Raw genomic sequence first — 26650 nt, 5'->3', positions numbered from 1 at the left:
GAGCAACCGGGAGTAGAGAACCAGGTTAAATATAGCCAGCCCCCTGCAGGGCTCCTCTGCATGGACGGCACTTGAGTGAATGCAAAGGCTTAAAGCCCACAAAAGCTTTGAAAACTGCAATTCCATGAATCCTGATTACAAACAACCGCAGGGAACCATTCAGTTTTGGAAGACCAAGGGAGTCTGGGTGCAAGGAGGGAGCAGAAAAATTCAGGAGAAATACCCAGGAAGACAGGGGGAAACCCCAGGAACACTGCTGTGCGAAGAAGCCCCCTTCTCCTGAACCCGATGATGAGCTTCATCATACATGCATTAAGTACAGTCTGTATTTTGTCCTGTTGAAAAAAAATATATAGATAGGATCTGGGACAAAGCCACTTACTCTTTTGTTCCCTTGGACACTCAACAGAATAAATAGTTTTTTTCTACATTACATGGGAGAATTTTAAGTGCTTTGTTTCTGCAGAAGTGGGACAGGCATAGTGGGAACATCTGTCAACCCCCCCCCCCCAAGTATTTTCCCAGTGGCAGCTAGCTGAGAAAGGGCAGGAGTCCCTTTCCTACAAGCCACTGGTTCTGGAAGTTGGGTCTCTGGACTCATGGGTGCTACCTGAGGGTTTTGCAGAGAGCCAGCTTCTCAAGCCCCACCCAGGAACCACTGAACCTGAAATTCTGTGGGTGGATTCCAGTCACTCATTCTAAGGATCCTTCCGGCTGTTTGGCCAGGGTGGAAGTTTGAGAAACACTGGTGTAAATACCTTGGAGTCTGTACCTGGGGGCCAGGGGCTTCACACAGGGCAACAGCTCTTAGGTTACTTAAAAAAAACAAAAAAGAGGAAAGGGATGACTCAGCTACCAGGACATCACCAGTGTTGCCAGGTCTGGGATGAGATGGCTGGGGGCACGCCCGGGCTCAGGGGACTTCTATTCAACCCTGGGCATGGCATCTTCACCACCAGTCTAGGCCCTATTCCTGTGGTGACTTGACCCACAGTAGTGGCAACTCTACGGACTCCCAGTCTATTATTAGTTCCACACGGCACAAGTCCACCAGTGCCAAAGGCAAGCTTCTGCGAACTTTCGAAGGTAGCTTAACTGTCTCAGAGCAGCAGCTCTGGGCCTCCCAAGCAGTTGTCCCAGCAGCCAAGTGCTTCCCGGACTCCAGGGCGCCCAAGTCCCTCTCCACTTGGCCACAGAACCCGGGCCGGCGAGCAGCCAGTCCCAACCTGCGTCCCTGAGGCCAAGGATGTGTCCTGATTTTCTAAAAGCTGTTGGTGCACTTCAAGGGCCTCACCCCTTTCATTTGTGGTATGGGTACGATTGGACTGGCCTAATTAATTCATTTCTTTTCAGTCTAAAGTGGGAGCCGGAGCCCAGGGATGCAAATCAAATACAAACCCGCTCCGGGCGCCAATACTCTGGACAATTAAAACAAAGAGCGCGGCGGCAGCGGCGGCTGCACCGCACAAAACCCTCGGGAAACATCCAGAACGTGTCACCAATCAGCCTGCAGGGTGGGGCGCAGCCCGGGCTGAAAGCGCGAGAGCCGAGGGCGGCCACAGCCCTCCCTGCAGGTGGACAGGTGGAGGTTGGCAGGGGTCAAAATCCATCCTTGAGGACTTGAAGCTGAGCCGCTGCGTGGCACAACTCCAGGGGGCACGCTCGCCCGGCGGGAATGGCGCCCCTGCCCAAAAGCCAACAAACAAAACCCATTGCACGGGCGGGAACTGGGCTGCGCGGCCGCCAGAAGGGGTGGGTGGGAGAGGGCGACGGCGAGAGGGAGGAAGAGGAGAAGGGAGGGGAGTTAGGGAGAGAGGACACGGGAGAAAGTGGGGGAAAGAGGGGGTCAGCAGGAGAGGCGAGGGAGAGGAAGCAGGGCACGCAGGGAGAGGCGGGGGTCGCAGAGAGCCAGGGCGCGGAAGGGGGGCGAAGGCGGAAAGAAAAGAAAGAGAAAGGGGCCGGCTGGCGGCGGAGCGCACCGCGCAGGGGGCGGCGGCGGCCGGGGGCGGGACCCGGTCTGTCCCCACCTGCGTGGGCGCCCGCTGCCGCGAGCGGTGGGAGCCCCGGGGCCGGAGGGAGCGGCCGGGAGGCTGGGCAGGAAGGCAGAGGGGAGGGAGGGGACGGGGACTGGGAGGCGGGGAGGAGCCGGCGCTCGGCTGGGGCTGCGGGGGCGGCGACGGCGGGAGCGGCAGTGGCGGCGGCGGCGGGTCCGGCGGTGGCGGCAGGTGGCCCCGCGCTCGGCGGCCGGCCCGGCCGGGGGCGGGCGGGAAGGTGGCGCCTCGGGCGGGGGCCGGTCCCTGCACCAGGTGACCTGTTCCGGCCCGGATCCGGGCGGCCTCGCCATGCAGCGGCGCGGCACGGGGCTTTGGTGGCCGCGGCAGCGGCAGCAGCAACCCTCGCCGCCCGCGGTCGGCCCCCGGGCCGCAGCCATGGCTCCCCCGAGCGGCGGTGTCCCCCCGGGCCTCGGCGGCCGCCCTGCCTGCGCGCTGCTCTTGCTCTGCTACCTGGTGAGCGCCGGACCCCGCTCGGGTCCTCCCTTCTGCGCGGGGCTCCCGGGACGCGGGTGGGGGCGGCCTGGGACCCCAGCCGTACGGGGTGGGGACGGCGCTGCTAGTTTTCTCTCTTCCTTGCCGCTGCGCCCCGGGCGCTCCGGGCACCTGGGATGGGGACCGGGGCGCGGACCGGGGCGCGTGCATCGGACTTGCTTCTGTCGGCTTGTGTCTGTTGCTCTCCCTCTCAGACTCGTCGTAGACCAGGGTCAGGTCCCCTTCGGGATCCCCTGTTGTCCCCCACTCAGGCTGAAAACCTCGCTACCCGGAGATCGCTCCCCGCCCCACCGTGCTCTGCTCTCCAGCCCCCTCCCAGCCTTCCTGGGCTTCCCTCTTATTTTCTCCAGGCTCCTTTCCCTCCGGTGCTCAAGTTCGGCTCTGGCTCTCAGCACCTACCAACCGCTTCGACCCTTTTTAGTTTCCACCGGGTCCTCATGGCCCGGACGGTTTTGTGCCAACGCACCTCGCGTTTCCAGCGCTCCTTAACTCGTCCGTGGTCACTCCAGCCAAGTTGCGGATGCCAGAAAGAAATCTAGTTCTTTGTAACACGCTTACCGCCAGAGTGGTGACTTTAGCTGCGTCTTGAACGTTGTCATTTCAGGGAATGTGCTTGGCTTGTGTACGTCAGTTTGCAATTTGCCCACTTCTTGGCTCCTGTTTTACTCATCAACTAAATGGCAGTAGTCTATTTTTCAGAACCAACTCATTTTAAATATCAGAGTTATTGAGACCCTCAGAACACAGTGGGGAAATATTCCTCAGTTCCTTATGATGGTTTGCTTTCTCCTGTTTTTGAATTCTCCCAAACAATAGTGGATTTACAGAAGGCGACACCCTTGCTGCCCAGCCTACCTTATGTTCCAGGATCCTGCAGAAACCCCGGGTTATCTTGCCATATATTACTGTAAATAAATGAAATGGAAACTGCTGAATCATGAAACTGATGTAATAGGAAATTCACAGAATGTTTTTTAAAAAATTGAGCAGTGTCATTGTCCAGAATTCTTTTCACTTATGTATCATTGTCATTATCTGGAGTCTTTCTTTTTAGCAGCTCAAAACTCCCTAGGAGATACTGGCAGGGATTAGAATTTGATTCTGAAGAAATTTGCCACTCAGCTGAAGATTTTTTTTTTTTTAACACTCTACTTATTGGATGCTTCATTTCTTGAAGCAAGAGTGTAAAAATGCAAATCGTATTTCTGCCTTTGTATCTACCTGTTGAGCAACCCATGCTTTTGCTCGTATTTCAAAATTAGCCAATACCAAATTCCGTGATTGGATTTAGTTCATGTTTTCACAAGAAGTTGTCAGTTAACATGAGTGATTTTTTTTTTCGCCCAGAGGATATTATTATTTAATATTTATGCCACAGGGTTACAGCACACAGGCTCATAAATAAAACTGCCACAACAAATGGCAGGGTTTCAGTTTAAACAGATGATCCCTGTCCACAAGGCCCTGCTGGTTATCCAAACAGAAGCAGAAATGATGTGGTAGAGCTGCGCAGGAGACATGCACGTACAGGTGGTCTGGAAAGTTCCACGTGGAAATCTCTAGAGCTGGCAAGGAGGGACCACTTCTCGAGAGTTCTAGAAATCAATAGATACGAGTGCAAACCCTAAAGGCCTGAGTGATTCTGATCCGAGGCAGAGGATGGAACAGCTCAGAAGTTCTGCACGGGCGGAGGGGACTGGAGAGAAGGGATCACAGTGAGGGAAAATGATAGACTGGAGATGTGGTAGACTGGAATGAGATAGGGACGCGGTGAGGTGGAGCTCTGGAAAGAGATTATAGAAATACTGTAATGTGGAAAATAACTAGAGCATGGACGAATGTCTTGCAGCCGGCGAAGGAATGGGTTCTGGATCCTCATGGAGGGGGACCTCTCAGTGCTTTCTGCTTGTGCTTGTTTCCTTCCGAGGGGCTCACGATACCAAAGAGAGAAGTTGATAAGCAAGAAGGGCCATTGTGCAACAGAATGAGAAGGTTTTGCACAGCCTGGGAAGCCAAGGCCTGACTCAGAAGGCTGTCTCTAGTTTGTTCCAGTGTCTGGCCACATGCTGGGGATTTTTGTTCTCCAGGTGTGTCCTAACTGAGGCACTTCCAAAAGGCAAGGCCTCCTGATCCCAGACAGGCTTGGTGTGTGAATTGGAGAAAATATTAGTATTGCTATGTGATGAGCACTGTGAAAAGACTGAGAAGCAATGCAGATGCATCATTGTGTACAGTCTGTTGAACCAAGGAAGGCTCCCTGGAGGAGGCAGTTGTTCAGGGGGATAGAAGTGGGCAGGTGGGGGGTAGAAGTGGAGCAGAACAGCCATTCAGGATCTCAAGTATATGTAGACAGTGGAGTGAGAAAGCACTTCTGAAATTTGGAAGCCTAAACAAAGTAACAATAGCCTGTATTGTACTGAGTCATTTATAGGCATTATCTAATATGAATCTTAGCAACAACCTGGTGAAGTAGGAGCTTTTATGATCTCTATTCAGATGAGATAAGGGAGGCACAGAGAGGTTAAGTCATTTGCCCCAAGCCACACAGTCTGAAATTAACCCCAAATCTATCTAATCTCTAGAGCCCTGGCTTTAACCCATGCTAGTTTTTTGCCTTCTGGATTTTGCTGCATGAAACCCATTCCCCTCGTGCATAATGTATGGTCCATTAGCAAAGCTCTAGCAATTAGCTGCTGTGTGGTTGGCCAGGATGTGAGGTCATTTCTAAAGTAAACTGAAATACACAAAGCAGGAAGCACAGGCCACAGAATCGAAGCAGGATGTTAGGGAGAGGGAAAAAAATAGACAGACAGACAGACAAACCAGAAAATGTTTGCCATCAATAATGGAGAGGTAAAGGAGTGGGTCTTCATATAGTCCCCAGGCAACTGGATGGTTAGCATTTTAGTTTGTGTGGCTGTGTGTCCCGGTGTCTAGCAAGTGTTCACTGGGATGCCTTCAGAGCCAAATTGTCAGTGATTTCGGGACCAGGCCCTGTTCTGTGTCAGTCTGTTCACAAGAGCTAAAGACTGAAAGTGGCTTTCTCCACAGACGGCCTTGAGCCCCTGTCCCCTTGGGGAGCATGCCTCCAGAGTCAGGGTACCAAGGACAGGAAATCCTGCCTTCTCCACCAGCTGGGACGGAGCAACCTTGCACATCAGTCCGTGAGCACTGTGACTGTAGCTAGGATACTGCCAAAGCATGGATAATTGTGATGAGGCCTGAAAGATAAGTCACGGAACGACGCCAAGCAGGTTTCTGAAAAGATGATCCCTGGTTCCAGCGACTGCCAGGAAATTCTGAGGTCACCAAAGGTCAAGATGCAGGGAGCTTCCCCCCCAGAGGGTGAGGGCCTGGAAAGCAAAGGACTGGAGTGGCTTCCCTGGAGGTCACCGGTGCTGAGAGGCCTGCTGGATGCAGGACTCGCCCACCCTGCCCCACCGACCCCACTAACACTTAGCAGCCCCTTCTGTGACGATGGTGCTTCTAGCCGGCAGTTCTGTCCACCCTGAGCTCTAGTCTCCAGTGTCTGAATTTTTTTTTTCTTAAGTGAGAGAATAAAGCTCATAATGGCCAATATTGATGTCAGCGGTAGAGATGAAATATTCAGAATGGACATTCGCGCTTGTTAGACAAGCAGGGGACAAAGAAATGAGGACATCAGCAGCACAGGTATATGTAAGGATCATTGCCAGACAGTCACTGCATTTGTCTTGTACAGGAACCTCTCTAAGTGGCCACATCCTATCAGGTAGCCATCCAGGGGTATTCATTAGCCCCCGGGGGCAATGCACAGCATAGGAAGACCCCCAGTCAGTCAGCTGCAGGAAGAATGATGTGGGCGTTTGAACAACAGAGATGACCTCAAAACTCCAAGAGCATCCACGTTCATCCTGCCTGGTGCTCCTAAACTCTCCATCACGGCGCTCCCGTGTGCCTTCTGTGTCTTCTGGCTGCCTGTTGGCAGAAGTGTGGGTGCAGAGGAAAGATCCAGGGGAAAGGCAGAAGGGAAGAGATGAAGAACCCAGGCAATTCGCTAAGATGGATAGACTCGCGCAGATCATGAATAGCCTTTAGTGAGTTCAGTTGCCCTGTTGGCTGGTCCCATCCTCCTGGGAAAGCAGCCGAGAGCGGGAGGCAGAGCTGCGTGGGGCCCAGCCCAGGAGCTTCTGCAGCTCATGCCCCCCAGCCTTACCCAGGCCAGGGCCCAGTCGTGCTGGCCTGTTGGCCCCGTCCTGTGTGCAAGGCAACATCTGTTCTCCCGAGACTTGAGGTATGTTGACAAGATGGAACTGCAGTCCCCTTCCCCCACTCTTTCAAGATGGGAATGAAAGTCCCTCATTTGAAGCCAGAGGCAAGTGGGTGAGTGGGAGCATCATTTGGGTGTTTCTGGACAGAAAGATGCACATCGCCTCTGACTTTAGAGTCAATCAACAAGGGTTTGAATCTTGGATCTGCTTTTTGGTAGCTGATTGATGCTGGGCAAGTTGCTTACCCACTCTGAGTGCATTCCATGCCCTCAGCCGTGAAACTGGAATGCGTCTCCCTCACGGGCCTGTTGCAGGGATTAGGTTAGAAGCGAGAATCTCCACCAAGGTGTATCTGAGAGGACGAGGCTGGACGTGGATGAGAAGAAAGATTCAATACACCTGTCCCAACGTCCAGCACACAGTAGGGCCTCAGTGAACCAAACCAACCTCAGTTCCCTTCGGTTGACTTGAGTTGCAAAGAAACAGCACATTCAATAGCATGGGTGGGGGATAGATCCCACACAACGGGAAATATGGGTCATTTCTGTGATGGCATTTCTCTGGCCAGCCCTCAGGTTTGGGAAGGAGTGGCGCTTGACTGGGAAATGTTTCCCAAGGTACACGGTGGTTTTGAAGTCCATATTGACATCACCGTCCATTCTCCTTAATTGCATGCTTTGTTAACATAACAGAATTTCTGCTTATGTCTAGTCAGCAGAAATCAGAAAAACCAGGCCCTGTTAGGCCGATACAATTACTTTTTTGACCTGTGGAAGTTTGATCGGGCCAGTTTGGAGAGAGAGTGCTCATGAGCCAAGGTTTTCTTAGGTGGCTGATGGGGAGAAATGGGTAGAAATGAGACACTCAATTATTGTTTGCATATCAGACCTTCGCACCTACACGTGTAAGTCTAAATGAACTTACCATAGTGGGATGTGAACCATTTAAGATTTTTCCAATCTCTGTTTCTTCTTTAAATAGCTCATGGGCCATACAGAGAAAGAGCCAAGTCTTCCAGCTCTCTGAAACAGGGTTATTTGAATGGAATCTCTCCTTATTGATTTTGTTTAAAGGAACCAAATGCAGTCACCCTAGAAGTTGTTTAGGCTGTGCTGAGAATTCTGTTTTTTTCCATTCACCAGATACATAAATTCACCTGTTTTTTTTTTTTTTTTTTTTTTTGATTCCCAAGCTGAATTAATGCATTTAGATCTCCAAATTTGGGTCTTCTATTATGAACACAAATTAACTGGCCCATTTCTTTCCCTTTTTTTTTTTTAAATCACAATACATACATAAAGACAAAAGAAGTCTGTTTTGTGACAGTGTGACGTCAAATTTGACTTTGGCTAGGGCTCACTTCTGCTGAGCGGAGGGTGGAGGGCCCGGGCATCCTTTAGATCAGCAGTGCTGAGGCGGGACCCCCACGTGGCTGCCTAAGTGTCATCATCAGAGGGGTGCAGGGGTCCCCCCCTTCCCCGCGCCTCTCTTGCCTGGAGCTGCAGTGCATTTGGACTGTGCTTTTAAAGCATCCTCTCGCAAAGCTGGCACAGAAATGCAGACAGGTGACGTTACCTCAGTGTTTTTTCATTATCCCATTAACATGGGTGAACTTGGGGGATGAACAGGTACCCAGCCGAGGGTGAGTGGGATGGGAAATGTTTAGAATTTAATTTGCGTTTTTGGTGTGGAGAAATGGAAACGTTCTCGAGGGTAGCGCGGTTGTCTGAAAGGTCTGCAGGAACAAAATAGCTGACAGAAGTACACCCCCAAATAGGTGTGATGGGGCGTGTGGTGTCAAGAGTGTCACCTTCCCCATTCTCAGAGTCGCTAGGTCCGCTCTGACTCCAGGGGCCTGGTGGGGTGCCAAAAGGTAAGCTGATGAGACTGGGTGCATAAAACACCCACCCCACCCCACCGCTGGAGAAGGACAGTGGGTGCTCAAGATTGGATCCAGTCTTTTGGCTTACATGCAGGTCCCGCCAGGGCTGAGCAGCATTGGTGCAGGAGGGGTCACCGAGGCACCTGGCGGGAATACGCATACCCGATCCCTTATTTCAGCAAGAAACACTGGGCTCCTCCTGTGTGCCAAGCTCTAGTCCAGCAGCTGGAGACAGCGCAGTGGCGCCCATCTGAATTCCCAGTTTCCAGACGAAGGAACCTGCGGGATTATCTTTTAGGTTATGTTAATGCAACCTGGCATGTGAAAATACCTATGAAGGTTGGACACGTGTCGTGCCTGTAGCCGGAACTCTTCAAGTTCATGGCTTTATTTTCCTGGCAGGAAGCAGCTGAGAGCCACACCGAGGACCTGAGCCAGGAAATCAGTTTCAGCTTAATCAATATTTGGAGTATGAGGTGTTGCTAACCGGTGTTGGTTTGGTACATAGTAGAAGTAGCCACAACTCATGATGTAGCAGCCACCCACGGGGTGGATTCAACCACGAGGTGCCAGCTTCCTGCATTCCAGAGGGACCCCAAAAGCTGAAGACTGAGGCCTCCTGGAGGGCCGCAGACCACGCTCCGCTCCCACCACACCGGGGGATACGGAAGCACCTGTCCCGTTTCAGACACTGCCCGGGCCTGATGTCACTTTTCTTTTGTGTTTCACTTGTCACCCTGCTTCTCCTGCTTCTCACATATGCCTCTCAGTCTGCGAAATTATATCTCTGTCCCCAGCCTGGCTTTGGGTTCTCATCTGATTTAGAGCTTTTCTGAAATAAACCAGAGCAAGATGTCAGCAGCCGCTACCTGGACACCTTAGAAACACCTGGCCTCAAGCCCCGTTGCCTAGCTGGGCATGAAATGTTCCTTGTGGGGTTATTCCTCCCCTTTCTTAGGTGATGGCTCTGTATAAAGCATGACTTCTGTCACCCTATGTGCTTCAAAACCCCATCTAGAATAAAAGTTGATGATCTAGAACGGTGGTTGGCAAACTCGGGCTCATAAGCCAGGCCACCCAGCTGCCTGTTTTTGTAAACAAAGTTGCATGGGACGATTGTGTCTGTGGCTGCATTCACACTGCAGCAGAGCCGAGCGAGGACACTGAGTGGCCCAAATACTTCAGATAAGCCTCAGGTTCAACGGAGGCTAAAAAATGTCCCCCGAACCCTAAAACCATGTCTCCTGTCATCCCCTAAACAATACAGAAAAATAACCGTGTATGTACCACCTGAGTTGTATTAGCTACTGCCAGCAACCTAGAGATGACTTAAAGTGCACACGAGGCTGTGCCTGGGTTATATGCAAATGAACACATTATATAAGGGACTTGAGCATCCACAGATTTTGATGTCCTTGGGGGTCCTGGAACCAGTCCCCCATGGTTACGGAGGGATGACTGCATTTACCATCTGGCCACTTTTTGCAGCAAAAATCTGCTAGCCTCTAATGTAGAATACCACTGTCCGGCAGAAAAGTTCAAGCCGAATAATATGATTTTGTATTCAGTATTTTCCATATCAAAAACGTCAACAAGAACAGGCGTAATGGATTTTAATATTTTATTTAACTTGAGGTATCCAAATATTATCACTTCAACATGCAATCAATATAAAATTATTAATGAGATGTTTCAAAGTCTTTCTTTAAATCCCGAGGCTTTGAAATCAGTGTGTCTGATGTACTTAGGGCCCATCTCAGCGAGGACCAGCCACCTTGCAAGTGTCTAATCTGCCAGGGGACTGCCATGTTGGGTAACCTGTGTCCCTGGGGTGTGCTTTTACTGTGCTTGAGACTTTGAAGCACGTGAAAATAAAATAATCTTCATATTGGGGAGTATGAAGATTTTCTTGGGAACAGAATCCGCAGAGAGGACCCAGAGAGGACCCGGGCGAGGTGGGTCTCTGCCCCCTCCTGCACAGTGGTGTGTGTGACACACCAAGCCAACTGAAAGGAGGCCAGCGGGCCGCTGTGCTCATTAATGCGGAAAAGTGTGACGGGTGCATGTTTAGCAATCAGCTGTAAAATAATGAAGTGGATTATTATTAACTGCACTTTGCGATGAAATCAAATGGCCTTTCGCCAGCATTCTGTTTAAAAGAGGTTTTCATTGGCGTTAGCTGCATCCGCATTAAAGACATTACGAGGGAGGAAGGAAAAAAAAAAAAAAAGGGCAAAGCAGGAGAATTGGGCCTGGGTGAGTTTTTTAAGTACGAATAAAACGAAGGAGGAAGGGGTTGAAATTGTTCTTTGGAAAAGAACACGATTTTTGATATTTAATATACCATAGCATGTCCTGGGCTCAGCACTCCCTGTTGTCTCACTAAATAAGCAAACGTCTCCTTGTGCCGAATTTGGCAGGGAAACATCTGGCCCGTTGCTGTGGATCAAGATGCACTGGCCGTCCCTCGGCTGCTCTTCTGGGCCAGCCACCCTCAGCACCAGGGGCACAGGCGAGCGCTGGCTTTGGGCGCAGCCCTGGGGTGCACTTAAGTGCTTAACGCAGAGCTGCGTCGTCCTGGCCCATCTGGGGGCGGAATGAAGGGACTGCTGCTTGGGCAGGAACGCTGGGCACATCCCTGTTCCAGTCGGCACAGGCCACCGAGAAGCAGTGGGTCTTCCGAGTTGCCACCACGCGTTGGGCGGGGCCTGGCAGTAAAGGACAGGGGCCTGGCACCCAGTGGCACCTGGTGGCACCCGGCCTCACGTCTGCGGACCCAGCAGCTGAGCCATGAGAGAGACTCTGCTCTTAGTTGTCGTCCCCTGGTTGGCAGTTTGAGGGCGTGGGCAGGTGCCACCCAGGGCTCGCCTCTCCTAGGTTCTCCTCTTCCAATTATAAGATCGTTTTCATATTTGTTTTCTCCCTGTAATTTGGCAGCATAAATGAGAACATAAAACAATGAAATCGCTCCCTGTGGGGGCCCACAGTTTGGACTGTACCTACTCTACACATTTCTTCCTACAGGTTTCCCATGACTAATCAGAGGAAATGGCCAGTCCTTCCATTCTTCTCTGCCATTTGTAGAAACTGCATTTTCCACTGTCACCTTTCAGGACTGTAGCTCTCCCTGCTCTTTGAATATTCATGTGGTGCAGAATTCGAAAGATAAAGAAGAGAGCACAAGGCCTAGCACCCTCTTGCCTTGTCTCTGGCAACAGTGACAATCAGTGCTATGTGTATTCAAGGAATTTTTTTTTTTTTTTTTTACTGTGTGTGTGTGTGTGTGTGTGTGTGTGTGTGTAAAACTCAATAAGGTATTTTTGAATCTGCTTCAAAACAAAAGAAAAAAACTTCAAACCAAAAACCCTTTAGAGGTTATCCCATGGTCTGCATTTGAAGATGTTCCTCTTTTCACAGTTGTATAGTACTCCAGGAATGGATGTACTATAATTTTTTTTTTTTTTTGTACCAGGGATTGAACCCAGGGGTGCGGACCCACCAACCTACATTCCCAGTCCTGCCCCCTTCATATCTTATTTAGAGACAGGGTTTCCCTGAATTGCTTAGGACCTCCCTCAGTTTCGGAGGTTGGCTTTGAACTTGTGATCCTCCTGCCTCAGCTTCCCCAACTGCTGGGATTACAGGCATGTGCCACTGTGTCCGGCGGATGTACTATAATTTAATCAGCCCCTCTCGATGAAGTTTCCCATCCTCTGCTGTGGAAACAGTACTGGTGTGAGACAGCTGTGTGTACATCATTTCACACAGGTTTGGATACATTTGTAGGATAAGCTCCTAGACTGGAATCAGCATCAGTCCTCGGTGATCACTGCCACCAGCCATACCTAAGAGAGCAGGCTTCCTGACTCCAGCCAGCAACATGCAACCTGAAGTCTTGATCTGTGAGTCTGTAGGTTAAAAACGGTACCCCGGTGTGGTTTCTACTTGCCTTCCTCTTACTTGAGTGAGAATTCACTTATCAGTGAGCTACAGCGGCTGCTCACTTTCCTGTGGATCATTGGCTGTGTTTCTGATTGGCTGCCAGTTGCTTTAAAAGGGACGCACCACCCTCTCTTACAGCCCCTTCCTTGGTCTTCGCTGTCTGTAGGAGTGAAAGTCGCCTTCTTGGGGCAGGGACTCCACGCTCCAGAAGCAGGACCGCCTTTCTTTCTGTCCCTCTCCCCGTGTGCATTCGTACCTCCCGCCTGGTGTTCACTGACCACACATCCCTCACCCGAAGAACTTCTCTTTGTCCCTCAAAGCCCCACTGAAATGCCACCTCTCCCCCGAAGCCGAGCCCCGGGCAGGTCCTCGGTCCTGTGCTGTCTCCCCTGGGCTTCGGCATCTGAGCCCTGACCGTGTCCCCCTTCACCACCATGATTTCTAGACATCCCTAATGTCACCCTTCACGCCTCTGCATGGCTCCGAGCCAGAATCGAAGAAACGAGACTCTATTTCTTCTTCTTCTTTTTTTTTTTTTTTTTTTTTGGAGGAGACCAGAGTGACCTTTTTCATAACATAAAACTTGCCATTTTAGCCACGTCGAAGTGTCTAGTTCTGTAGTCTTAGGTGAATTCACGTTGCTGTGTGACGGCCCGCACGTCCCATCTCCAGCACACTTATGTCACCCCACACCGAAACTCTGACCCCTCCGACCCGCTGCCCTGGCCCTGCCGGGCCCTGGCAGCCCCGTTCTCCCGTGTCTCTGTGAACTGAACTGCGCTCGAGTCTCATTTAAGCGGATCGCACCACACTGTTCTGTTGGTCCGGCTCAGTTCTCTTAGCTGGTCCTCCGGCTTCCTTGGTGTCATAGATGTATCAGAATTTCATTCCATCCCAGTGCGTGTTCTCCGCCTTTGTTTATCTTGAGTTGCTTTTAGTTACCGTGAAGAATGCTGAGCACACAGCGCTCCCCTCCCGGCCCTGCTTTCATCTCTTTCGGGTATATACCCAGAAGTACAGTCGCTGAATCAGCTCGGGTGCTACTTGTGTGTCTGATTTTCTTTTTTTCATCACTAGGGATTGAACCCGGGGGAATTTTACCACTCAGCTATATCCTCATCCCTTTCTAAAAATTCTTATTTTGAAACAGGGGGGTTGCTTCATTGCTGGTGCTGGCCTTGAACTTGTGATTCTCCTGCCCCAGGCTTCTGAATAGCTGAGATTACAGACGTGTACTCCTTGCCGGACTAGATATGTCATTTTTAAAAAATAAACTGCTGTGCTTTTTTTCCATAGCAGGTGCACCTACCAGTAGTGCACAGGGCTTCTGATTTCTTCATCTCCCCACCAACATGCATTATCTTCTATTTTTCTTTCCTCTTCCTCCTCCTCCTCCTTCTGCTCCTATAGTAGCCCTTCTCATGGGTCTAAAGTGATCCAAAGTGACCTTTGGTCTACTGTGGTTTGGACAGTGAATCACAAAGCCAGACTTAGAAGAGATCCTGACACCCCTATTTCAGTACCCACATGCTTCAGACATTGCCTTGATTTCATAACCGAGCTTCCCGGATGTCTTCTGGAAGAAATGGCCACAGTGAGAGGCTTGGTCATTTGACGACAAGCTCAGCAAACACACAGCTAAGACATTTCCTGGCCCATGTGGCATCAGTCATGGCGGGAGACTCAGACACCACAGTTCGTGGCCCTGGCTTCCTGAGTGTGACTTGGAGCTGTGGGAATCTGAGGGTCGGTCCCTCATGCAGATGTGTCCTGTCTGCACCTCCAGGAGAACTGGGGACAGGCTTTGGCATCCCCGCCCTCTTGCCTGGCAGGTGCACTTTGAACTCTTGTGCCACCTTTGATCTGGCAACCTTTGACTGCCATTTGAAGTCAGGACAATAGTTTGGAAATGTCTGAAGCCAGGTTGTCTCTTTGTCACTCCAAGGGAGCTTTAGTTGCTACTGGGTTTGCCGTGGATTCACTCTTCCATAGGGAAGCGGGCTTTGGAATGGTTGCCACGTAGCTTTGAAAGTCACATTCTGACCAGCAGATGCTGCTGAGCCCGGGAGAGGGTTCAATGTGTGTGTGTGCATGCGTGTGTTGTATTTTCTCCAATCCTTAATGGTGCTTTCGACATCTCTTATGTAGATTGGTGTTTTGCATCCCAGGAAAATAATGACGCCTGCGCGTGTGTTAACATGATCACGTCTGACCTTCTGTATCTCTCTCACGTTTTTTTCATTTTTCTCCTTTACAGAATTTCGTGCCGTCTCTGGGTAGGCAGACCTCCCTGACGACGTCTGTGGTCCCCAAAGCCGAGCAGGGCGCGACTTACACAGACTTTATTCATTTCACCGTCTTGGAAGGAAACGTGCGCAACGTTTCCGAGGTCTCCATCGAGTACTTGTGCTCTCAGCCTTGTGTGGTCAGCCTGGAGGCCGTGGTCTCCTCCGAGTTCAGGAGCAGCATCCCTGTGTACAAGAAACGGTGGAAGAACGAGAAGCATCTGCACACCAGCAGGACGCAGAGGGTCCAGGTGAGATTTCCGAGCATCATGGTTTACCGAGACGACTATTTCATCAGGCACTCCATCTCCGTCTCCACGGTGGTACTGAGAGCCTGGATTTCTCACCAACGCGGCGGCGGAGACGCGAATGTGAAGTGGGAGGAAAACCTGCTGCACGCCGTGGCCAAGAACTACACTCTGCTGAAGACGGTCCCGCCCTTTGAGCGCCCCTTCAAGGACCACCGGGTGTGCCTCGAGTGGAACATGGACTACATCTGGAACCTCTGGGCAAACAAGATCCCACAGTGTCCCCTGGAAGACGGTAGGTCATCGCCTGGCTAGGAACCTGATCTCGAGTCTTCAGGCAGCGTGTGCCGTGGGGTGGCCCCGGAGAGTCTCACAACAGCCGTCGGGGAGACCCGAAAAATGGAGGGGCCTGTCGAGTCTGTGGTTTTGAACTTCGGGGACAAAAGGAGAAAAGTAACAAAAAAGTCAGGGTCAAGGGGAAGAGAGGAGGAAAAAGAGGAGAGACTAGGACCCAAGGTGGAAGGCAGGGAGGGAAAAAGGGGCCATGGAAGGGAGTCTTTGAGAGGTGTGGCTCTGCCTTGGGAAGGAACACTGATGCCGTGAACAAGGACTGGGGTGACCTTTCCCCTTCCCTGTCGACCCCTACCAGCCCTGAAATTTCTGTTATTTTTGAGCAGGACTTTTGCCCGGGAGGATACGAGCCCTAAAGGAGGCTTTGTGTCAGACAGGGAGGCCGCACCCCAGAAGGGAAACTCCTGCCTGGCTTCCCTCTGACTCTGTGACTGGGAACCTCTCTGAGCCTCAGTGTTCTCATCTGCTCAGTGGGAAAACCATTCCCCAGGAGCAGAGGGGTGAGGATTGACTGAGATGGCATTGCACAGGAGCTGGACATCTCTGGGGTCTGAAGTTCTTCCTGGCTCTGGGATGCTGAGCACCCCAGCTCTTCTCCCTGCCCCGGATCAGGAAGCCAAGGCAGCCATGCTCCCAGACCCCTGCCCAGGCTTGTGCCATTTCCTAAAGTGGCACCCCAGGACCCCCATGGTGGCACTGCCCAGCACTCTCATTATAAATGCAAATTCCTGAGCTCCATCCTTCATCACTCAGGGGCTGGGTCAGTGGGATTTTGATCCCTCTCTTACCCTGGCTGGGTCCCAGGTAGGCTTGGCAGTAGAGGAAGCCCAAGTCGTGGGCAGCAGGCCCTTGCCCAGGATATCGGTCTTCACCAGGCCTGGTTTGGGACAAGGTGACTTAAGGACATGCGCTCTACATTCTTCCTCTAATGATCAACTTCTTGTCACCTCTGGGGCATAATTTCATGAAACAACGGCTATGGTGGTTTCTGGGCGCTATGCCAAAGTGGGCATCTAGCGGAATGTAAAGGACATGTGTGAGAGTGTATTTCCATTGGTCCTGGTCCATTTGCCATCACATCAGCCCACTGGACATTTTAAAAACACTTTGCATTAACTATAGTCACAGGAATTTGCAAAAATGGTAGAGAGCCCTGTGCATCTTCATCTAGCCTTGCCCTTCAGTACCATCTTCAATAACTATAGCACAATGTCAAAACCAGGGAGCCAGTGTTGATCTAATAGTGTCCACCAGACTACCAACTTGAATTCAAATCTGCCAGTGCTCGTGTGTGTGTGTGTGTGTGTGTGTGTGTGTGTTTCTACACAATTTTATGCTACGTTATGGTTTATTCTGTCTTTGTGAGGTGCTTTGGGTACAGAGACACCTAGGAGGAGGCAGATCCCCCTTCTGCGTGTGTGTGTGTGCACGTGCGGCAGATAGGATGGGGTGGGTGATCAAATGTCTGCGCTATGTCGAGCTGCATGGGGTTGCATGACCAGTGTGCATCCCTGCCCCGGGCAGCACCGCGTGCCTTCCACGGGGACCCCTAATTTTGTTGAGCAGAGGGAGGCACAGGACACGCACAGCCACCGTTTTGCTTTTTGTCGGGGCTTAATGATTCCATTTCATGTTTGGCGAACCATATATTTCTCATTGAAGAATGATTGAATTGCGAGTTGGAAGTTTTCAAATGAAATCATTTACTAAGTTCTCAGGGCACCTGAACAGGCCCTTAAAATGTGCCGTGTCTTTCCTTTGTTGCTCCTTCCCGCCTTCGCAAGGCTCCAGAAGGGCACGGCGGGGTTTCTGTCCCCACCTCGGCAGAGCTTTATTTTTGGAGTGAAAACCCATTGAATAAAATCGTAACGCAATGGAAAACCTTTCATAAGAGCTAAAAGGCATTGGAAATGGGATGGGGGGCTCCATGCACCCCCAAACCAGCTCTGTCGCTAAGCTGTGATTTGTTTTCCGAGAAAAGTGAGCGTTTCCTCCTGCCCTCTTTAAAAGCCTGGGCCATCTCTTGGAAAGTGTGAGCTACTTTTGCTCTGGACACGGGCTGTAGGACAGCGGGGGCCTGGCCTCTGGCTTGTTCTTAGCAGGGGCTTCTTTATGCCGCTCTCTGTGAAGTGACAATGTGAGACAGCAGAATTGAGCCTCGGGGCACCTGTCGTGTCTGGTACCCACTGCAGGGCCCACCGCCAAGGAGCCTGGGGAGTGGGCTCTGTGTCCAGTGCCTTGTGTCCCAGGATGGTCCTGTCTCTGAATTGCATCACTTCCTTGACTTTCAGTTTCTGGGGAAAAAATCTGCTGTGCCCTCTGCCACCAGCCTGGCGTGTTGTCCTGAGGCGAGGGCTGTGTGTGGTCAGACCCACCCCTGGGCCGGTCATCTCCTAGGCCAGGATCTGGCCAGGCTTTTGGTCTGGGTTTTGATGGAGCAGAGTTTTATCTGGCCTGCCCAGTAAATCTGACCCTGATCAGGAGCCAGCAGCTTTTCAGATGTGGGTGCAAAGGCCCAGCCAGGTGCCCTTCTGTGTCCCTGTCCCTGCCTGCAGGCATGTGGGCCATAGGTGGTTAGCAGGCCACACCTGGGGCTCCACTATTGTTATGTGTTTCCTTGAGGGAGGGATGGACGTTATCTGCTGTCCAGTGAGCCGCATGAGCTCCTGACTCATGCATAAACACACAGACAAAAAACCAGCCACGCAGGCTGGTGACTCAGACCCGGACTTCTCTTTCTGCCACACCTTAAGGTGAGAATCCGTGAGTGTCGTTGGCTGCAGCCTCAGCCTATGTATGTCACAGGTCCAACATGTCCAGTCACTCGTCACCATCTATACTGCTGTGGCCCTGGTTTGTCACCACTCTGCTGGACTCCGGCCACCGCCTGTCTGCGAGGGGCCTCTTGGCTCTGCCCCTGGCCTGGCAGCGCAGCCCGCTCGCAGTTAGCATTACCCAGCATCCCTCCCTCTGGCCTGTCCCTGCCCGCTGTCAGCTCCCTCTCCTGCCAGGCTCCCCTGCACACCTGTTCCAGCCACACCCGCCTGCTCACTTCTTAGACCAAGTCCGTCCCCACCTTGGGACTTAGGGTTACCGTTTCCTCCGTTGAAAACGCTCTTCTCCCAGGTGGCTGTGTGGCTTGCTGCCCTACCTTCACTCAGACCTCTGCCCCAATGCCATCTTCCCTGACCGCCTGGTGGCCGCTCCCTCATGACCCGCCGTTAGTTCCCCTCACAGCCCTTCACTCCTGCACCTGGGAATTTAATAGACTTAATTGCTGACTTGCCTGCTGACCGTCTGCCACTCTAGAGCAAAAGCTCTATCAGGTCAGGGTCTTTGCTTGCTTGGTGCCACGCGCGGCGCCTGTACGCAGTGGGCATCCCACAGCCATCCACAGAATGAGCGGTGCCGCTAGGACGTGTGTCTCGTGCTTACTGTGAACCTCACACGGAGGGCAGGCTGAGCCCCTCACATGGCTGTGTGGCCCCTGGAAGTGTGAGGAGGTGGGAGGTGGCTGTGTGCCCTCCCTGCGGGCCCCTGCAGGGGCACCACGGCTGCCCAGGTGGAACCCCCGTGGGCGGCACAGGTTAAGGCTGCGGGCCCTGTTCACGCACTGTTACCTGGGTTGAGACCGCCTGCAACCCAGGTAAGCTCCAGCGGGCCCCGGGACAGGGAGTCCGCGGCTCCCCTGCTGTGCCTTTGCCAAAGTGTCCCTGAAGTCTCCCAGCCAACCCAGACCCCAGAGCCCACCTCCCGCCACTGCCCCTTCCACATCTAATGGGCAAAATCATGCTCCTATTGCAATCCAACTCGCAGTTCCACCTTTCCCCAGCCCTGCCCTGAAAATAGAATTATATATATATATATATATATAAATTTCCACCCTCAGAAATTAACCTTTGGACTCCCTCTGTTGGTGGATCTCACATAATATCACATCGTTCAATTCAGTGAGAAAAAGATTGAGCAGCTACTATGTTCCCGTTTCTTCTCTGAAATCTGGGGGCCCAAGGATGGAGAAGCAGTCCCTCTCTTTAAGGTCTGGTGTGGGCGGTGAGTAGCTCCCACAGTCATGGCCTCCGTCTGAGATGAGAGCTCATTAGGTGCCAGGCGTGGTGTGCAGTGCTCTGTGTATCTAACTGCATCTTCCCAATACTCTACCGTCATATATACAGAGGAGGTAACTGATTCAGAGAGGTAGACTAACTTGTCTAAGGCCACACAGCTATTAATGAGAGAGGTGATATTTAAACCTGGAGAATTTGATTCCCAAACCCCACATGTAACCATTAAGCTTTGCTGCTGCATGAGGGCAGGGAGCTATCTATTTGTAATGTTTGAAGCTACTAAGCACAGAAAAAAGTTAATGAGATAGCCCTTTGCTAAGCTTCCTCTTGGAAAAGGTGATAGCTGAAGAGAGACTTGAAGGATAAGCAGAATTTTCTTTTTTAGATGTTGATGAATCTTTATTTTACTTACTTATTTTAATGTGGTGCTGAGAATTGAACCCAGGGCCTCAAACTTGCTAGGCAAGCGCTCTGCCACTGAGCCACAGCCCAGCCCCCTAGAATTTTCTTTTTTAAAAAAATTTTTTTTGTTCTTTTTGATATTACATGGCAATAGAGTGCATTTTGATATATTATACATACATGGGATATAACTTCCATTCTTGTGGTTGTACCCGATGTGGAGTTTCACTGGCTGTGTATTCATATATGAACGCAGGACAGTTATGTCCAGTTCATTCTATGGTCTTGCCTTCATTCCCTTTTGTCTAATCCAGGGAACTTCTATTCCCCCACCCCCACCCCCGCTGCCGTTATTGTGTGTTAGCATCAGAGAGAACATTCGGCCTTTGGTTTTTGGGGATTGACTTATTTCACTTAGCATGAGAGTCTCCAGTTCGTCCATTGACTGGCAAAGGCCATAATTTCATTCTTCTTCTTGGCTGTGCAATATTCCACGGTGTATGTATAAATCACATTTTGTTTATCCATTCATCTGTTGTGGGGCACTTGGGTTGGTTCCACAGCTCAGCTATTGTGAATTGAGCTGCTGTAAACATGGATGTGGCCCGGTCACTGTAGTATGCTGATTTTGAGTCCTTTGGGTCTATGCCCAGGAGTGGCATAGCTGGGTCAGATGGTGGTTCCATTCCAGGTTTTCTGAGGAATCTCCATCCTGCTTTCCAGAGTGGTTGCCCCAATTTGCAGTCCCACCAGCAATGGATGAGGGAACTTTCACCCTCACCCTCACCAATATGATGAACAGAATTTTCAGCCAGAAAGGAACGTGGGGGACTCCCAGGCAGAGGTGAGAGCGTGAGGACACAGAGGGGACGCGGCCCGGGAGGTTTTATCACAAGCATCCCTGGACGTGTGTGAGGGCAGACAGGTTTCATCTCGCGGGCCGACTTGGATCGATGGCGGGTAGCTGCCTGGAGTGTAGTGTTGAGAGGGATTCTGAGGCTGAGTGTGCGTTTGTGAGCTAGAGGGCCAGGTCAGTTAATTACCAGTGTCTATCACAGGGTGGAAATGGGGAGCAGTAACAGGCTTGGTATGTATGTGTACTTGGAGGTGTAATTGGGGGAATCAGACAGAATTGAGGTTAGGAGCACATTTCGAATGCTCTTAAGCACCATGCCAATGGCTACTAAGTACTCTGCCCTAGTGTCCACCTTTATGAATGCTTCCCTGACCTTGCCTCTTAGCTAAGAATCTCTTGGAGAACATGTCTCTTTCCTTCTTTTCTATCCTCTTTTCCTTTCACTAAAAATTATTCCCATCTTCAGTTTCAATAGACTGGAAGCATGATTTCTTATAACAAAACTCCATTACAATGAAATGATTGAAAGTCCTATCGAAGTTGGAGCCAGGTTTGACTTGCATATGTGGGGAGAAAAGAAAAAAAAAACAGTAAAACAGTTTGTGCAGCAGGACTGTTCAACCCAATGATGTGATGATACTTTTTCTAATTATAAGCTATATATTTGGTATTTAAAAAAAAAAAACAAAACACAGACCTCGTTCTTTTTTTTTTCCAGTTAATCATGGTATTCTGAGTTTTTCAGTAATAACACTAATTACTGCCTAGCATCTGCATTGCCCTTTACAATTTTCAAAACACTCTTCCTGTGCACATTGTTGCGCTGACTTCTCACCCTAGTCCCCTGGGAAAGACGGTATCATTGTCATCCTCTCGTCTACGAAGGGGAAAACGGGACTCAAGGAGTTTATTTAACTAGGGCCTAAACTTCTTGATGCTTTCGGCTTTGCTATGCCGCCTCTCTGAAATATGCTAATACCGTCCTAACCCAGGTTCTAAATTAGAAGGAATACTTTTTTTAAAGTTGAATTTTTATCGATGTGAATCATCCTCTTCCTTCACCCACTGGACGTTGTCTCTGCAGCTGACGGGGCTGAGCCCAGGGAAGGGCTGAGCCCAGGGTAGGGAGGCCCCAGAATCGGTCGGTGCCTTCTGCCTGCCTGGGCGGGAATGTTCAGGGCTTTTGTCCTGTTCTTTCTGAGCCGCAAAAGTAATAGATGTACCAGGTAAAAAAATTTAAATCGTGTAAAAGGTTTAGAGGGAAGAAGATGTTCCACCCCCATCCCCCAGTCTCCTGGTGCTTTTCCCAGAAGCAAACTCAGTACAACAGCTTCTTGTCTCCTTCCAGAAATATTCTCTGCACATAGAAACAGTAAGTTTAGCCCCTGTCTTCATGCACAAGAGAGGATCCGGAAACTGTGCCGGGCACTCGGAGGGTTTTCTGCACGTGTCGCACGGCCCGTGCTTTTCAGCAGATGCTCAGCATGCACAACTTACCCACCTTCTGTTGATGGTCCTGCAGATCATTTTGAATCCTCTGCTTTCAACAGCCAAGCTTTTACTGCACATCTTCGTGCCTGTATCTTTGTGCATCCATCTAAGCAGGTTTGGAGATAAATGACTAGAAGTGGGAATTTATTTCATTTTCAAAGACTCCTGCTAATGAATATTCCACAGACTTCCAAAGTAACCACTTCACGGCCCAGTATTCTCTTTGGGTGAAGTTCTGACTTCAATCATTTCTGTTTAAAAAAATACATAGCTTTTTTCTCCTTAGTCTTTGGCCTTAAGGAAAACAAAACGCCTGCCCGGCCCAGCCTCTGTGTGTCCTGTGTTTGGAAAGTGTTATTGAGTTATTGTGCTCGGGCTTTACTTCTTAGACGGAAAATCATACTGTCTTTCCCCCCAGGCCCCTCGCAGTCGTTTTTAGTCTCGGTGATTGCTGGCAGCGGGGCTCGGCTCACTTCTCGGCTTGCGGGCTGAGGAGTCAGCGGGGCCCTTGTGGTGTAGACGTCCTGGGACGGGCTTTGCTCCCTGGAGACAGGACCTTCCCCCCACTGCACCAGGGAGTAGGCTGCCTGATCCCCCAGACACACCCCCTCCAGCGGTGGGATTCAAAGCATTTACCAGCCAGTGAGGAGAGCCGCCCAGTCTGCCTCCTGGGCGCTGGCCCCAGTGCTGCTGCAGGGGCACTGGAGGGCCCACTGAGCTGGCTCTCACCTGAAGGCGGGTCCTTGGGAGCTGAGGACAGCCGTGCTTCCTGAAGCAGAGGGAAATGTCTCAGTGCAGCCAGGCAGCACGCGGGGAGGGCCAGGCGAGCTGGACGTCAGCCACACTTCTCTGGGGTGCATCGAGTGGCAGTGTGGTTGATAAAAAGACCACTGGTCTGTCTTGGGGAGACCAGGTGTGAGCCCCAGCCACCTATGTTACCTATGCAGAATAAGACACTGTTTTCATCTCCAAATGAAGGGGTTTGTACCATAGAACACCCAGGGTCTTCACCCGCTCCCAAATCTGAGGAACTAAAGCAAAAACAGTCATGGGGAAGACTTCAAAACGTGTTGTTTTCCTGGCATTTTATTTTTACGTTTATGTCTTAACAACTCCCCCTACCCCCAACCTACCTTCTCATGCAAGAAAAGTCAAAGACCTGGATTTGGGAGAAGAATTTGAAAGGACAGGGACTGTTACGTGCCTTAGGCAGCATGGTGAACACCCTGGAATTATGGGAAGTGTTGAGGGAAAGGGAAACCGGCTTGAATCCTGACCAGGCCATGGTTAGGCTCATTCATCCATCCACCAAATATTTATGGAGTCCCTATCAAATGCTGAGCACTGTTCTGGACTATGGGAATGAAACAGTGAACAAAGTAAGGTCCCTGCTGTCATGGAATACACGAAAGGAAAAAAAAAAAAAAAAAAAGCAAGCTAGTAAATCTTTTCTTTAAGTTTTCCAACCTATGCATTCTTTAATGGTGATGGCACTGGTGCTGATACTCCCTGTTCTGCTGCAGTGCAGACATCACTAATCAATCACAGACAGTCTCTGATTTATGAGCATTCCATTTAGGAGCTTTTGACTGTGCAACAATGGAAAAGCATACCCTCCCAACCATTCCATCTCTCACTTTCTATACAGTATTCAGTAAGTCACACGAGATATTCAACACTCTATTACAAAATGAGCTTTGTGTTAGATAATTTTGCCCTACTGTAGGCTAATATAAGTGTTCTGAGCCTTACTTGGTCCAGGCTAACCTACTTAGGGTAGGTTAGGTGTAGGAAATGCATTTTTTGCCATTGATATTTATTGACATCTTAAGTTAAAGAGTATCTGTTGGGCCCTCCCAGCAGCTGCAGTCGTAGATTAGACAATAAGAATATATGTTTTCCTGGGCTAATGGAATTCTGAAGTCCTTCCTGCTCCCCAAATCATTCTTGTTCCTTGCTTCTGATCATAATGGAAGACAGCATTAAACTGAGGGAGAACTATAGCAGAGCTCCCATTGCAGAACCATCAAAGTTACAGACTTTACAAGAAAATGACCATTACTTTGGTTTTGCTGGGAACAAGCAGCATGTGTTTTTATAAAATTATTTCAGGTCTCTGAGATTTTCCCTTCTATAATTTTGTCTTTTGTCTCTAGTGCTTTAAAGGACCCCTCAGGCTGGGATCCGTGGATGAGGGAAGGGCTCGCCAGTATTTGCTTCTAACTCCTTACACTTTGGAAACCTGCTTCACTGAGTTTATTTTTACTAGTGTGAGGCTGGGAAGAATAGAACCTCACTTGCTTGGATAAATGTTCCTACTATGTACTAGAGAACCGCAGTCACCGGCAGAAGCCTTCCTGGGGTCTGGGGTGGCCATCTGATCTCTTCTGCTCCACTTGAAAGAGTGGAGAACAAACCAAGGCTGAGCTCCTGTCGACCTCTTTGGTGAATTTTTTTTCCTTCCAATTTCAAAGACATCTTTGCAATATTTCCATTTCTAATCCCTCATAACAGACCAGCCAGTTCAATGTTACCGAATTGAGCTCAAGTTTAAAATAAGAAAATTAAAAGGCTCCTCTGTTTCTGTTGGAACTATGTCCATCATTTTGGGTTTCCAAATGTGTCTCTAGGTAGATTTATGGACATTTGGGGAAAATTGGCTCATTTCATCCTATTACATTTGTACACAGGGGCCTGAGAGTCCAAATGCTGCTCTTAAGATTTCCAAATTATATTAAACCCAAAGTACCTCTCTACTTAGTGAAATTCTGTGTTTTCTTTTGGGCAATGAGGAGTGCTTGAAGGTCCAGCACTCCAGACTGAGGCCAATGTTGATATTTGATGATTCTCAAAGAAGCCAGTTCTTCTCTCCCCATGAAACCAAGGAACATAGATTGTGTCCACCATCTAATCAGGGGTGTTTCAATAAAGGAGCATTTTAGAAAGAGAAAAGCATCCTTCTTCCTAGGATGAGTTAAGGGAATTCTCTTTTCTTTGGTGGGGGATGTATGGAAAACAGGAAATTTACACTTAGCCTCTTTAAAGCAGTGGATATTAAATATAGAACTGAAACTCATTTTCCCCTTCAAGATGTGTTATGGACATCCCTATTTTCTAGAACTACAGAGAAGAAGTCTCCCACGTTTGTGAAATAATTTTTTTTTCCACACCCAGTTTTACGGGGAGTGGTTGGTGATTTTTGCGTAGGGTAATGTGTTGCGTGTATGTGGAAAGCCAAAGACAAAATAAACAAAGCAACAAAAAAGTGCAGTTTAAAGAACATGAATTCTGAAACCAAATTGCTTGAGTGGAATCCCAACTCCACCTCTTATTCTTTAACCTTCTCTAGGGCTCAGTCGGTGGTATGTTGAATGGGGACAGTAAAAGAACCCACCTCATGGTTAGTTGTGAGACTCAGTGAGATCGTCCCACTCCATGCTCAGTGTGCTGCATGACATTCTCTAACAGTTGCCATATGGCAACTGGCTGTGCCTCCATTTCCCCATGTGTAGACTGGGCAACGGAATGAGGATTTAGTGCATGAAAGCATGCTTCAGTGTCTGCACCATCATGAGCACTATGGAATCTTTCTCATTGTAACACAAAAACGATTTCAAAATGCTTTCCCTGGCATGAAGAGGGCAGTGTGTAAAAGGGTTAAGAACATAGAGGCCTGAGTTCGAAACCTGCCATTTGGCTCTACCACTTCTGAACTTTGCAAACTTAGCCTTGGGCGTCCCATCTGTAGAGTGGACGTTAGGATGGAACCAGCTCCGCAGGGTTGCGATTGAAGACTGGGGGAGACAGTCTCCGTCAGGTGCCCGGCACGGTGCCCGGCAGGTATCCAGTGATCATCCGTGTTTGCTCATAGTTGTAGGAATCACATTTAAGTGTTGGTTAGAGCCGGGGCGGAGGGCGCCAGGAGGAGGGTGGCTTGGGTCGGATGGCTTTGCCGGAGATAATCGGAAGCGACTGTTTTGCTGTTTGCAGACGTGGTGGCCCTCCTTGGCTATCTCTATGCCTCCAGTGGAGAAAACACGGGCATTGTGAAGAAGCTCCTGAGGTTCCGGAACCGTGAGCTGGAGGCCGCCCGACGCCAGCGGATGGACTACCCCGTGTAAGGGAGGGCAGCCCAGGGACTGGCCTCGTGATGGGTTTTTATCTGCAGAACAGGGCAGGCTCTGGGAAGGGCTCTTTAGATCCACAGATGTTGGGATCTACAGGGTTTAGACAGATTTGTGGACCTGAAAAACAGGCTCGCATTACTCTTGCACTAGGAGCCACCCATTTGCCTTGGTCTTTATATACAGATCCAGGAATGGCGGGAGTA

General features: G+C 50.2%; 1 protein-coding gene across 3 annotated transcripts in view; it reads left to right on the top strand.

Annotated features, from left to right (window-relative positions):
• The first annotated feature begins 2302 nt into the window (after nucleotides 1–2302).
• Nucleotides 2303–26650, top strand: part of Sel1l3 (SEL1L family member 3) — a 97708-nt gene continuing 73360 nt past the window's right edge. For all 3 annotated transcript variants that reach the window (XM_076864728.2, XM_076864729.2, XM_076864730.2), the window contains exons 1-3: nucleotides 2303–2507; nucleotides 14878–15448; nucleotides 26311–26437. In XM_076864728.2, the coding sequence (XP_076720843.2) occupies nucleotides 2343–2507; nucleotides 14878–15448; nucleotides 26311–26437 (863 nt within the window). In that variant the 5' untranslated portion in view covers nucleotides 2303–2342. The remainder of the gene's footprint in view (nucleotides 2508–14877; nucleotides 15449–26310; nucleotides 26438–26650) is intronic.

The sequence above is a fragment of the Callospermophilus lateralis genome, chromosome 8 (genome assembly GCF_048772815.1).
Source record: "Callospermophilus lateralis isolate mCalLat2 chromosome 8, mCalLat2.hap1, whole genome shotgun sequence".
Classification (NCBI taxonomy): domain Eukaryota; kingdom Metazoa; phylum Chordata; class Mammalia; order Rodentia; family Sciuridae; genus Callospermophilus; species Callospermophilus lateralis.
This window is presented reverse-complemented; position numbering and strand designations above follow the sequence as displayed.